The 14,206-nt window shown below is 33.1% G+C and overlaps 1 protein-coding gene across 4 annotated transcripts in view; it reads left to right on the forward strand.

The window, feature by feature from the left end:
• CDH10 (cadherin 10) overlaps window positions 1-14,206 on the forward strand; it is a 159,436-nt gene that overhangs the window by 109,130 nt on the left and 36,100 nt on the right. For 3 of the 4 annotated variants that reach the window (XM_009449368.5, XM_009449369.5, XM_063811374.1), the window contains exons 4-5: window positions 1,170-1,289; window positions 1,710-1,877. In XM_009449368.5, coding sequence (XP_009447643.1) covers window positions 1,170-1,289; window positions 1,710-1,877 — 288 coding nt within the window. Of the gene's footprint in view, window positions 1-1,143; window positions 1,290-1,709; window positions 1,878-14,206 lie in introns of all 4 variants that reach the window. The other variant, XM_016953500.4, reaches the window with a different exon arrangement.

The following is a 14,206-nucleotide window of genomic DNA, read 5'->3' on the forward strand; positions in this document are numbered from 1 at the left end:
GTCATAATTTACCGAAAAATTTTGTCTGGAATATGTACTATCTACATATTTCAATTGAGGAAATTGATTAGAATTTTTTTATTAAACATCATTAAAAAATCCTATCATTATAATTATTATGTATAAAACTCTGATGGTATCTTTAAAATTCTTTGAAATCTTACTTTCAAAAAAAACCAGTTGAAAACCTATGGTTAAATACATACTGATACAGAATTACCAAGTTAGATTGTGGAACCTGTAAAACATAAGGCATGAAAAAAGGTAGAAATATAACATTCAAGAAAGTAGAATTTATCTTTTCAATGTACATAAATGGGAGATGTATCTGTAGGCCAAGAAAATTAAAACTGCATTAATTTTTTAAATTACATATAGAATGACAGGCAATGAAAAGCATCAGAGAACAGTGATAACATTTTTAGAGTCATATTTTTGGATTTGGTAGGAAAATAGACACTTTTCAAATATGTGTGAAGTTGTTTAAACTGATTAAACAAATTTAAAGCTTTTTTTACTTGTAACAGTTATAATTGCACATTTTCAGACTCTACATTTCTCAAAAGCATTGTTCTGGGATTGTTATTTAATATTTACTTCATTAAATCCCAAGAACTTTTGGCAGTCATCTCACTATAAAATCCTTTTAAATATCTTGAACTTTATTAAATAGATTTTAGTAGTTCATGGAACTTGGGATCATGTTGAATTGTTTCTAAATTTAGAATTTAATCTATTCATAAAATTGTATTCTAGAGCAGATGTTAATTATTTTTAGAGTTAATTAGTGGAGAGGGGGAAGAAGAACATACTTACTCCTGTGTGATTAGATATGCCCTTTACGCAAAACAAATCTATTATGTGAAAATGAATTTCAGTATCCAACTCGAGCATTTGTAAAGTGACTGTATTTATTATATTCTGATACACTAGAATTATTTATTGCATGCATAAAAACAGACATGTTGACTAAATAAATATTATGTATTTGAACTCAGAGTTTACCTGTAATAACACAATGTATATACATATTCATCCAAATCATATATGAAAGTTTCTTTAAGAGGTCATTATTAAAGCCAGAAATCATTCAAGTCTTCAATGAAAACCAGTGCTTTTGCTCCTCCTTCTGGTACTGTGCAGAACTAAGCTGAATTTGGATACTTCAGGTACTTCTGTGGTGCAAGTCACAGCTACAGATGCCGATGACCCTTCATACGGGAACAGCGCCAGAGTCATTTACAGCATACTTCAAGGGCAGCCCTATTTCTCTGTGGAGCCTGAAACAGGTCAGGAATCATGAACTGCTGTTTGTTCATTTGATCATCTTTATGACCTTTATCAGTAGAAAGACCAAGGGAGAATAAGAACAAAACCTTAACATTAATACTCACAGATGAGTGATGATGCAACACTTAAAGATATAAGAACTCAAAGTTAAATGATAGAGTGAACTAATGGAAACCTCTGTTTAGATATTTGAACATATAGGCATAGGCCACTCTAAGCACATGTGGTATTGCTAGGAAAGGGTAACACAATACAAATGATATTTCCGCAGAATCACTTTTATAATTTCTAGACAATAAAAACGAGTATCAAAACGTGTCTTTCAAAAAGTCACTAGCTTAAAAATACTTTTTGTGGACTTAATAAAATAACAATGGAGATTTCAGTGAAGATAATGGAAGTTTTTATATTTTCTCAAGGTATCATCAGGACTGCTTTACCGAACATGAACAGAGAAAACAGAGAGCAATACCAAGTGGTCATCCAGGCCAAAGACATGGGTGGCCAGATGGGAGGCTTATCGGGGACAACCACTGTGAACATCACGCTGACAGATGTCAATGACAACCCACCACGTTTCCCCCAGAGTAAGCACCCTTTCATGGTCATTCTGCCGGGCAAAAGATTTAGAGTAAAAAAAGACAGACAAAGAAAAAAAAAGAAAAGAAAAAGCAATTGTCATTCATTTAATTTAAAACATATTGAAAATGTGATACAAAAGTAAACAAAAGGTGTACATGCTGATGAACTCACTGTTATTAAAAGATAAAATTGAATATTACAAGCATATTTCACTCAGAGACAGGAAGACCTATGATCCCAAACCTCTTCATATGTGAGCCTGGCATCTGTAATTGTAGTTTAAGAACTGTTTCTTTCAGCTAACAAAAGGAAACAATGTTTATTAGAAAACAAAGGCATAATTTTACAATAAATGTGTTTGTTTCTGTTTCAAATTAAATAAAGGGGATCCTAAATTGAGGACAATTTTTTTCGACAAAAAATCTAATTTGACAAATTATAAGAACTAAGCCAGAAAGCACTGTAGATCGAGAACCTCCGAAAACTATCTGACTTGCATTTAATGTTATTATGTGTGGAGTGATAACCTTAGTATAACATTTTGTATTCCTGATCTATGCATAGATCTATTTTGAACTGACCTCTCAAATTCTTAAAATAGATTAGGAATAGGTTAAGAACCTTTAGCTCCTGACCATAGAAACACATGCATTTATTCTTCTTTCTTGTACAAATTTGGTAGATTACATGTCTGCTCGCATACTAAAGAGGATGGTATCAAGTCTCAATGGACACTCCCAATTTTTTGCTTTGCTAAAAGATCCTGTATTTAAAGATAGAAATTAGGGCCATTAGAAATGTGACACACAAAAAAATATTCGACTACAGCCTATGTCCTGAATTTCCAGTATATGCTGAATATTAACCTCTGAATTGGTCCCCCTCCCATTTTAGTTTGTAATTTACTTTAAATACCTTGTGATAAAGTATTAAAATTTAAAGGCAGTAGCTTTTTTTGTAATATTTATCTTTATATTAAAGGCCGTTGCTCAGAGGAATTACTGTCTAAGAATTAACAGCATTGTTTTGACTCTTTAAAAGCATTTTTTCTCTTTTCTGTACTATTTTTACCTAACTTTCATTATTAATAGTACATGATTCAAATTAAATTGTTTAAAAGCATGTATTTGGAAAGATTTCAAAATTCATATAGAATTTTCTTGAGCAGACTAATCATGTACCTATATATTTGTGACAGTTGTTTGATAAGATATTTAACGTATGCCCATCAGGTCTGCTGCTGTGGTGCTGGGGCTCCAGAACTCATAGGGCAAGGCATGTGCTTATGCTTTTTTCAATTAATTAGGTTTCAGCTCCAGGTTACCTTTAATATTGGTAAGAAAAATAAAACCAATAATAATCCTGCATATTTCTTAGAACAAGTTTAAAGATGTGTGCTGTTTAAAATTTAAATTTCACATTTTACATGTATTTTTGATCACCTCTTAGTTCGAGCCTTTTACCGGGAGAATGAACATGCAAATTCAGCACAATAAACCATAACTAATTAATTGCATAATCCACAATGAGCAAAACTATTACTGGAGAAAAAAAGTATTTTATCAGTAATAAATTTCCTTTGGGAGTAGTCTTATATTTTACATTTTCAGGAATATATATACACATGTGTCTAAAATACAGTCCATTTACAAATGACACATTCAATAAGTAAATTAAATCTACCTCCAACTCCGAATGTATAGTACAATACATTTAGAGGATTTTAGATCATCCCATATCTTGTCTCATTATTATTATGACTATTATTATTATTATTATTATTATTATTGAGAGTGAGTCTCACTCTGTGGCACAGGCTGGAGTGCAGTGGTGCGATCTTGGCTCACTGCAACCTCTACCTCCCGGGTTCAAGTGATTCTCCTGCCTCAGCCTCATGAGTAGCTAGGATTACAGGTTCATACCACCATGCCCAACTAATTTTTGTAATTTTAATAGAGACAAGGTTTCGCCATGTTGCCCAGGCTGATCTTGAACTGTCCCATTATTTTTAAATTATAGATGGAAACATAATTTATGGATTTTTATTTTCTAAGTTATCTTTTTTGTTATGAATATTTACAACCTTATCTGACCTTTGGGAACACACATTCATGAGAATTAGAATGTTATTTGATTGTCTAAATCATATAACATCTGGAAAATTGTATTTCATATTGAATATTATTTAAATAAATAGACAATCTTTGGAGGGAGTTCTGCAGTTCATGAAGCCTTTCATATGTAGCATATCATTGAAACCTCACAACTAATCTATAGACACCATTACTATTATTATACCCAATGTATAGAAGAAAAGGAGGCTTAGGATAGAAATGATAAAGCCACATAGGAAAAGTTTCCAAAAAGCAAGAGACATTTATTTGAATTATATGTTTTTCTTTAACCCAACATTACCCTTTGAATATGTCATCAATATAAAACATACTCAAATATTTTAAATTTTTTTCTCTAATTCTTAAGCTTATATCAAGTTATCAAGTATTTTCAACTTACATCAAATCTCATTTCAAAAACTACATTTGTAGTCATAGCTATATGATGGTTAGTGGCTTGGCTAGTGGCTGCCATATTGGATAGCTCAGCAGCAGGCCCTGCAGTCATCCTGTGTGAGTCCCAATAATTTTCACTCAGTAGGTTTTTCACCTGGGTCAGTTACTGACCATCTATTTTTCATTGTCATCAGTAACACTGGATAGCAGTCTCTTCTTTGTGGAGTAATCTAAGACTAAATAATTTAATATCTAGGAAGCATGGACTCAGTGGCTGGCATTTAGTGTATTTATGCATCCAATAATGTTGACTAATGCTAGTGCTCTATTACCATTATTATTATTATTATTCAATATTATAAAAGTTAGGTCACAACTCAAACTTTCCTTTAGGTTGGCTGATCCAAATTCATTATTTCCCTGTATGCTATATCAACAATCTCAGTCATTTGGAGGAGACAGAGACAAATGAAAACTCAGATATCTTGCTTTATTTTTTTCATTTATTTTATTGTGTGGATTTATAACCATGTTTCTCATTCAGTGATAATTTTGCCCTCCCTAGCCATGGCCCTGGACATTTGGCAATGTCCCAAGACGTTTTTGATTATGTCAACTGCCAAGTACTACTGGAATCTAATGGGTGGAAGCTAGGGCTGCTTCTAAGCATCCTTACAATTTTAATGACAAAGAGTTATCTGGCCCAATATCCCGTAGCATCTAAGTGAGAAATTTTGATGTCATATGAGAGGCAATTCAAGTACATCACAAATTCATTGATTTAAAAATATTTATTGAGATCACCCTTGCACCAAATGCCATTGATATGGTTTGGCTGTGTTCCCACCCCAATCTCATCTTGAATCGTAGCTCCCATAATTCCCACGTGTCATGGGAGGGACCAGTGGGAGGTAACTGAATCACGGGGGTGGTCTTTCCTGTGCTATTCTTGTGATAGTGAATAAGTCTCATGAGATCCGATGGTGTTATAATTGGGAGTTCCTCTATACAAGCTATCTTTCCTGCTGCCATGTAAGACGTGACTTTGCTCCTCATTCACCTTACACCACGTTTGTGAGGCCTCCCCAGCCATGTGGAGCTGTGAGTCAATTAAACGTCTTTCCTTTATAAATTACCCAGTCTTGGGTATGTCTTTATCAGCAGTGTGAGAATAGACTAATACAGCCATTTTAGAAACTAAGTACAAGTATATGGTGTTTGTCAAAATAGCAACAAAAAGCCCTGGTTTGTATCCCTATTGCCTTTCATTAAAGCAGGGGAGACAAATCATACATAAGTAAAAGCATCATTGACTGGCAAGGGGTTGGTTCAGACCTGTATAAAAAGAATAACATGTGAGACAATTCCAATGTAAGCAGGATTTGGTGACTGGGGAAGGGGGAAGGCTAATAGAAGCTGTCATTCAAAAGGTGATATTTCACCTGAACACTGCAATATAGAGTGGATCTAGCCACCAATAGAGGGAGAAATCCACTAAGCAAAAAGATCAGCATGTGGGAAATCCTGAGGTTGGAAATTGAAGGGAGTCTATCCACAACTGAAACCTCCTGTGGCTGGAACATTCCAAAGAATGAGGAGGTTGATGGGAGATGAGTTTAGAGGGCTTTACGCTCAGGGGAACATTGATAATTATAAATCATCATTGCCACTAACAAAATCATAACTGTGTGCCTGATCTAAGTTATCTTTATAGTCTCATGGTTTTTAAAGTATATAAATATGTGAACATTAACATATGCACATTAGTATAATTCTAAAAATGAGTCCATGGCTTAGAAGGTAGGGATGCACCTTAAAACTGATATCTAAAATCCTAATATCTAATACCTAAATCCTGATATCTGAAAGTATTTTCTACTCTTTTGCTCTAAATATTAAAATGTATACAAAATAAATGCACTTACTTCATATGTACCAATAACAGTTCCATTGAGGAGGATTCCAGAGCAAATTTTCCTGCTCTCCAACCAAACATTCAATAATCCTTATTTTTTTCTGTTTCATTTTGCTAATGTTAGAAAAATATTATACTTCCATACTTTAAATCTATCTGCCTGGTATTTTCACTTGAATATTTTTAGTCCTGTTTACCCCTTTTCCTTCTTTCTCTAAAATCATAAAAAATAGAAAATCATAAAATTATGTAAAATTGTGAAAACTGATCATTGGAAAGGTCTATGAAAAGATTACATTACTGAAACCTGATCATTGTAGGGCTTGACAAAACCAACTGGGACAACAGTATTTGTTTCCAAAAGGTTTTACAAAAAGTATCCCTGAGAAAATGTTACAATATTTATTTTCGTCTGTCCATAGTTAGTGATTAAGGGACATCTAATGTACTGAGGCCTGGCTAATTCCATCTTTGCCTTAACACTCCAGAGAATGTCTATTTGAAAAGACTCTCAAATCTATTCAAGGAAAAAAAAAAAAGGCACCAGAGAAGAAGGTCAAGGCCTAGAGATAAAGAGTTTGCAAAAGCAATTAAGCAGGTGGTCAGGGTCCCAGCCAACTGGTTGGTGCCTAGGACTAGATACTAGTTCAAAAAAAAAAAAAGTAAAAATAGAGCCTTTTATTCACAGGTAGGTGCTTTTCCATACATCCCATCACAGGGACAAAAGTCAAGGAAAGCAGATTGTTTTCAAATTCCACTTAACAATGGGTATGAGCTCCTGAGAAACCTGGCTTTTATAGAATCATGCTTCTGTACACTCACTGACTCAGACATTATTGCACACAATTTAGGTTGACAAATAGAAGTCATGGACCAATAACATGTACATTTATGTAGTGTCAGCTTTGCTGAGACTTTATGAGGGAGAAAAAATCCTTACAAACTCCAAGCAAAAGGTCACTGTATGATTGAGTGACTCTCTCATATGTATGCAGGGTATTATGTATATAGATAATCAATGTCAAATTAAGTGAGATTTGATATGATATTTATTATGTAAGCATCCAGATGAATCCTAAATGCACGCAAAAGAGTGAATTTATTGTTGTCTACTGTATATTTCCCATGGATTATTGAGAATAGTGACAAATATAAGCAGTTTTTCATCATTTGGTTAATGTTAGTTGTGAAAATTAATAAAAAATTTCCCCACTTAAAGGACAGTTTTTATTAAGATAAATTATAGGTGATGGAAGACTTTGAGTATACAAATAAACTGAAGGAAGATCTTACTTCCTGAGAATTTCAACATCAATTCATTATATTTCCCATCAAATTAACACTAAAGATTATACACAACTACAACCAATTCAGAAGCAACTGTAAACAATTCCAGAATTATGCGGAACCCAAAAGAGATGTCATGCCTATGCATGCTTGTTTGTTTGTTTTGTCTGAATGCCATTGTAGGGCTACTGACTTTATCTCATTAAATTACTTAAAAAAGGATTATCTGGTTTGCCCAAGTAAATAAAACAGCAACAGTGTAAAAATAATAGTATTAGGCATTGATATAGCATGTACTAAATACTACTGTAAAATATTGTGCAAATATAAACTCAATCTTTACATCATCCGTATGAGATAGACAATGTATTAGGTGGGTGCAAAAGTAATTTTTCCATTAATAGCAAAAACTGCGATTACTTTTGCACAAACATAAATCTACCCCTTTTCATTAGTTAAAAATACAGAATCATGTAAATGTAAAGTCACTTGTTCATGAAATAAATAAGAAGCAGGTTACGGATCCAGGTTATTCGGCTTTTAAGCCTGTGCTTCAAAGCACTACACCTAGAAAGATATTGGCACATCAAAAATTTAATCTTCCTTGATGCATCCCACTTTAGTTAATTCTGTAGTTCACTACTTTTACATAGATTATAGGGCAAAATTCAGGCAGGACACATGAATTCTTAAAATGTGTATGCATGTTGATACAGAGACAGGTAAATCATACTTTTATTGCTTGGTGCTTTTGCAATATCCAAGGACCAAACACGACTGACCTCTTTTCTGGGATCCTTATACTGCCTGGGCAGATAAACAAGTTTGCATGAGACAAGGTCTTTCAAGGAAATGTCTATATGATATACATAGGGATTTAAGACACGTACGTTCAGTGAGCTGTGAGACTATCATAATCCCTGCCTGGTACAAGAGAGATTTGATTTAATAAGTGCTGATTTTCACTTTGTAAATAGAGTCAACCTCTCCTCTACTGGGGATCCCAAGGTAATGTAGGCCCCAGGCTGATTTGCATATTTTAAAATTATCAAGCACTTTTCAACTAGAGCAACTGTCAGGTATGCCCCAAGGAAGATGCTTCAGCATGAGAAAGAAGGGAATAAAATTAAAAATGTCTCTTTTTCCCTGTTTTATTATCTAGAAAAAAAAAATGAACCTACTTACATGCAAAAGCACTGTTCTACGATTTATGTTCATTAGATACAGTGTGATTTTTTACTGTGACCACCAAAATATCCTCAACTTCTGTCAGATTTTCCCTCATGTTCCCAATGCCTATAGTTTGAAGGAGTTACAAAGAAATTATGTTATTAAAGCATTCATTGATGTATTAAACATTGACTGAAGCCCTACTATGTGCCAAGAACTGTGCTAAGAAATAAAAATGAACTGTAATTGTCTTAAAGTAGGAAATTACCTACAGGATACATTCACAACTAATTTGCATTTTGGTAGGATAAACAGACACAATCTCTCTCTCTGTCTCTGATACACACAGACACACGTACACACACACATACACACATTTACTTTTTTTCATTTCAGTTTCTCTTTTACTCATTGTCTCTCTCACTTTTTCTTGCTTGCTTTTGTAACTATACAGTCATGCACTCCATAGTGACATTTCAGTCAATGACGGACCACCTATTGTGATGGTGGTCTCGTAAGATTAGAATACCAATACTTATTTTTTACTGTGTTTAGCTATGTTTAGACACACAAATACCATTGTGTTACAATTGCCTGCAGTATTCAATACAGCAACATGCTGTACAGGTTTGTAGCCTAGGAGCAGTAGGCTGTACCATATAGCCTAGTTGTGTAGAAAGCGATACCATCTAGGTTTGTGTAAGTACACTCTGTGATGTTTGTGCAACAAAATTACCTAACAATGCATTTCTCAGAACGTATCCCTGTTAAGTGAAACATGACTCTATATATTTTGTTTTGTGTATGTATGTATAAATATAAATATATATAATATGTGTGTACATGTTTATGTTTTGTGTATATATGTATAAATATAAGTATATTTGATTATATAAATATATATAAGACTGTATATTTAATTATATAAATATATATAAGACTATATTTATATAAGTATATGTAAGACTATATGTATTTAATTATATAAGTATATATGACTATATATACTTATATTCATCATATATACACAAAATATATATGATTATATATACTTATACATATATACACAAAACATAAATGTGTACACACATATAACTGGAGAGTAATGCAATAAGATTAGTGCCATAATTATGATTGTCTGAATAATTAAATATTTTAGACATAAGGGAATCATGAAAAAGAACATTCTTTAAAACTACTTCTAAAATGAATAAGAATTTTCCAGGCAAAAAAATAAGGGGCAATGAGGGAAGGAACATTTTTGGTGGTTATTGTTGTTAAAGGGGATAAAATGAATAAAAACAGACTTCAGTGAAATGTGTGTAATTTGGTTTAAATCAGGGATTGTGAGAGGTGAGATTATGAGATAAGACATTGTTAGCATCATGAAAGGGTTGAATAAAAAGATAAAATGCTGCATAGATTATTTAAGAGATCTTTTTTCGGACAGCATCAGGCACAGTTCTTTGTTTTGACCAATTATTTTGATAGCAATGAAGCACATTGCTGGATAGGAACAGCAAGAGTTGCTGCAGTCTGAACTAATGCTGAAGAGAAGAGGAATTTGAGATACATTTAAGACAATTTAGTAACTAAGTCGATAAAAGGTTTGAGGGTTAAAAGGTAAAATATCAATGAAAAGGTACTTTCAAGCTTTCTACCGGAAGTGTTTAGTTGAAGAGAGGGACAGGGATTTCAATTGGACTTGAGCATTTTGAATTGAGATCCCTGCAGAAAGACAGTGCTATCTAGTAGCTAGTGAAATACAGCATGTGAATCTGATGTGTGCAAACGAGATATTAGTGAAAATAGACATGTAAAATATCAGCCAGGCTAAACGTTTAGCATGACAGAACCAGGAGAAATACACATTTTCCGTCTGTGATGAACTGTGTAATTCTCTAAGAGAAATCATGTATGTGGAAATTATACAAAAACCTACTTGGAACATTCCAGTTAGTCCAGTGGAAAGTTGCCTTAGACCGAACTACTTGGCATCTTACATAATGGGATTTACACTCCTTCTGTATCATGATGTCCTCTAGGACAACTCGGACAGTATCCCTCAGTAGGTATAAATTTAGAAATATAGATGTAAAACCAGTTATGCAAACCTGTTTAGACACAATTAAAGCTGTTGTTGCAGAGTTTTTAGTACACTTACAATTTCAGGTGAGATCCATTGTAAAGAATACCTAGGACAATATATTTATGAGTGATTAATTTAAAGTTTGTCTTAACCTCCCTGAATCCTATATGCTTTTATTGTTTATACACATTGCCATTGTGTATTATCTATTGATGCCAATTAACTTGGAGACCATTTTTGAGAAATGTAGCAAAACAGATTTCCAGGACTCTGGGGATCCATGGCAGCTTCGCTGAAAGCTTTGTCAAGTTACTTTCTTCAGTAGCTTGAACAGGAAACTAAGACATGGTACAGCATCTCGTTTTGCTCTAATTTAACTTAAATGCCCAAAGCTGAGTTGATGATCGTATCTCCAGTGCTCACAAATTTGGGTTTCTCTCTTTCCTCTGGTAAGAATCTTCAATTCAAAAGCCTCAGTAGTTTCTCAGTCTCTGGTGTGACTTTCAGCTCTCCTCTGCTTTCTCCTAAATGCCCATTTAGCATTGCATAATTTCCTTAACTACTCTGCAGTTCCCTCCAAGGAGCTTTATCTTGTTTTTAATTTCTTCCTCTTAAGCTCATTAAAAAACATCTTTTAAGCATTATACAGTGGAATGGTTTATAAACGTGCATAATTATGACATTTTTCTTAAAGCAAGTATTGTTCGAGATTATCATGCAGCATAGCGATGTTACAATATGATTATACACAAAGCAAATAAAAAAATTAAGCTAAAGTTAAATTATTTTGTTGATTCATATATATGATGCCTTTTTCATCTCAACTCTGGAAAAGTAGAATTTTAATGTAAATGTGAGTAGCAATGAGGGTAGAGAATAAAGGATGAGGACACATTATATCTCTTTGAACTTTATTGGTTTTTATCAACAAAAAGAAACAGCAGCTGTTTGTCGCTAAACTCAAAATCTAGAGGTAAGCAGTTTGCCTTTGTCGCCCTCCCAGTTGATTTCTGGCATCATTTTGTTGTTCTTAAGGAAGTCACTATGTCACATCTCTTAAATCACCTATTATATCTTTCCTCCAAAGTCGCTTACTCACGTGAGCTGTCAATTATTTTTAACTCTTGTACACAAATTGGCAGTATTTTAAATATTCAAGTGCAAAGGTCCTATTGATCAAATTTTGGTAGAAGAAGTGACCAGGAATATCAGCCTCAAATAGCGAAAAACCATAAATGCATCAAAATTGTTTGAAATCATTAATAACTGCCAGTGCAGATGTTGTGTGAGGTTGTCAGTATCAGGATGAAAGTGCACTTATTTATGTAGCCCCACATTTTGCTCAGTCCTTAGGAAGCTTTCTTTGCGATGTTACCTTCTAGATTTTTACTTTTTCAATACGACTTTATTTATGTGATATAGAAATGGCAATTACCTCTCTCCTTCTCACATTCATGCCTTTGCACTTAAATGGGTAACCATACTAAGAATGTACCCACCAGGAAGAAATCTTTATCTGCCTAAACATTAAAAGGGGAGCAGATGATTCAATCTGACACCTGGAAATGAATTTAAAACAACTATAAATTAGAATTGATAGGAAAGCGTACCACATAATTAAAGCTTCATCACTGTAAGATAAAAAATAAGGAGCATGCAAATAGGTGTCTTTAAGGAGAAATGAAACTTAAGCACTCATTTGCCTTTGTCAGTGTATGCATAAACAATCTATGCCTGCTTTCTAGTTCTCTGCCTACTCCTTGCCCGAAATGGCAAACACCCTTGGAGGAAGAGCATGCTGGTTCTCAATTAGTAATTTCAGTTTGCTTGACAAAGTAGGATACTTCTATTCAACAGACTCATCTTAGAAATAAATTAGAAAGTGTGAATGAATCACTGTTTCATACATTTAAAATATAGAAATTCACTTTTCAATTTTGAAATAGACCCAATAAATCTTGTCCTAAAAATGATTTCTGAGCATAAACATAATTCCAGAGAAAGCACGATTAACTTCTGTATGTAGGGAACTGAATATAAATTTGTTGAATGAATTAATTACTGATGTTGCCATATAATCAATTTTTGTTTTAGGGAAAAATAAATGTGTTTATATGCATGTGTGCTTTAGAAAAAAATTAATGTACGTATGTGCATTCATGCACACACACACAACCCATCTATATTTCTTCAGACAAATTACTGTGGAAAAGAACTGATAGATCATCAATATAGTTATATTGTATCATCAGTAAAATTTTAAAAAATTTAGATTCATTTTAATGTGAAACAGTGGAGCATGATCACTTTCCCATTTAAGTCTTGAAAGTAGTAAAAATTAACATGAAAAACACTAACTCTCATAAACATGAAATACACCTTGTAACAAATATTGTCTCTGCACCAATCGAAAAATAAAATACAGTAATAAATAATTTTGGGATATTTGACCAGAACTATAATGGCAAGTTTAAAGCAGACATATTTTCAGATTCTAAGCATGTGCCTAAGAATACAAATCAAACAATCACAAAGAAGTCAAACTAAAAATAAAATGTTTGAGAACAAATTTCCAGAGATAATATTCACAATGAATTCCATATGAAAGTAAAATTAATGGAACAAAGGAATGTTTTTTTCTTTTGTTTTGTCTCTTTTGGGAGAGAACATTGATATGGTAATTTTTTATCATAAACTGATTATTTCTTCTATCATTAGGAAATTTTTTAATTTTTAAAAACAATTTTTACTAGAGTATTAAATGCATGTATGTATGCCTATGTGTGTGTATATATACATATATAAAATAAGCCGTCCATTCCATTCTCATCTATAGCTCTAATTCTCACAGATAACAACTTTATTACTCTTTTTAGTTCATCTAGGATTAAGCTACAATTTTCTAACTAATATCTTCTTGTTATTTGTTGAGATATTTTTATACATTACTCATTGACTTGCTTTTATGATTGATGAAAATGGACATCAGTTACCCATCATTCTGTTCTCCCCAAATATAATTTCACTCCCCACCCTCCCTTCCTGCCCCCATCCCCGTTTTCTGTATTAGTTATCTTTGCATATTTAAATGCCATGCTATGAAAGGTTTCCTCTGCGTGTGCCTTTATTTTGTTTTAATATTCACCATTGTCAACCTCCTTCTTTGGCTTTCTGTCCTACGAGCACTCTCACTACAGCACTAAATGTATCAAAATTTTTTTATTGTTTAAGACACAAACTGATTTTTTAGTGTAATTTTCAAAAATGCTGTACTGTTAACTGTAAAATTTAGGTCTCATGTGCTAAAATTTATAACAGAGCATACCATTGCTCCCAAAGGTCAAAGAGAAAAAAGGCAGACAT

This window comes from Pan troglodytes, chromosome 4 (genome assembly GCF_028858775.2).
Source record: "Pan troglodytes isolate AG18354 chromosome 4, NHGRI_mPanTro3-v2.0_pri, whole genome shotgun sequence".
NCBI classification, from domain to species: domain Eukaryota; kingdom Metazoa; phylum Chordata; class Mammalia; order Primates; family Hominidae; genus Pan; species Pan troglodytes.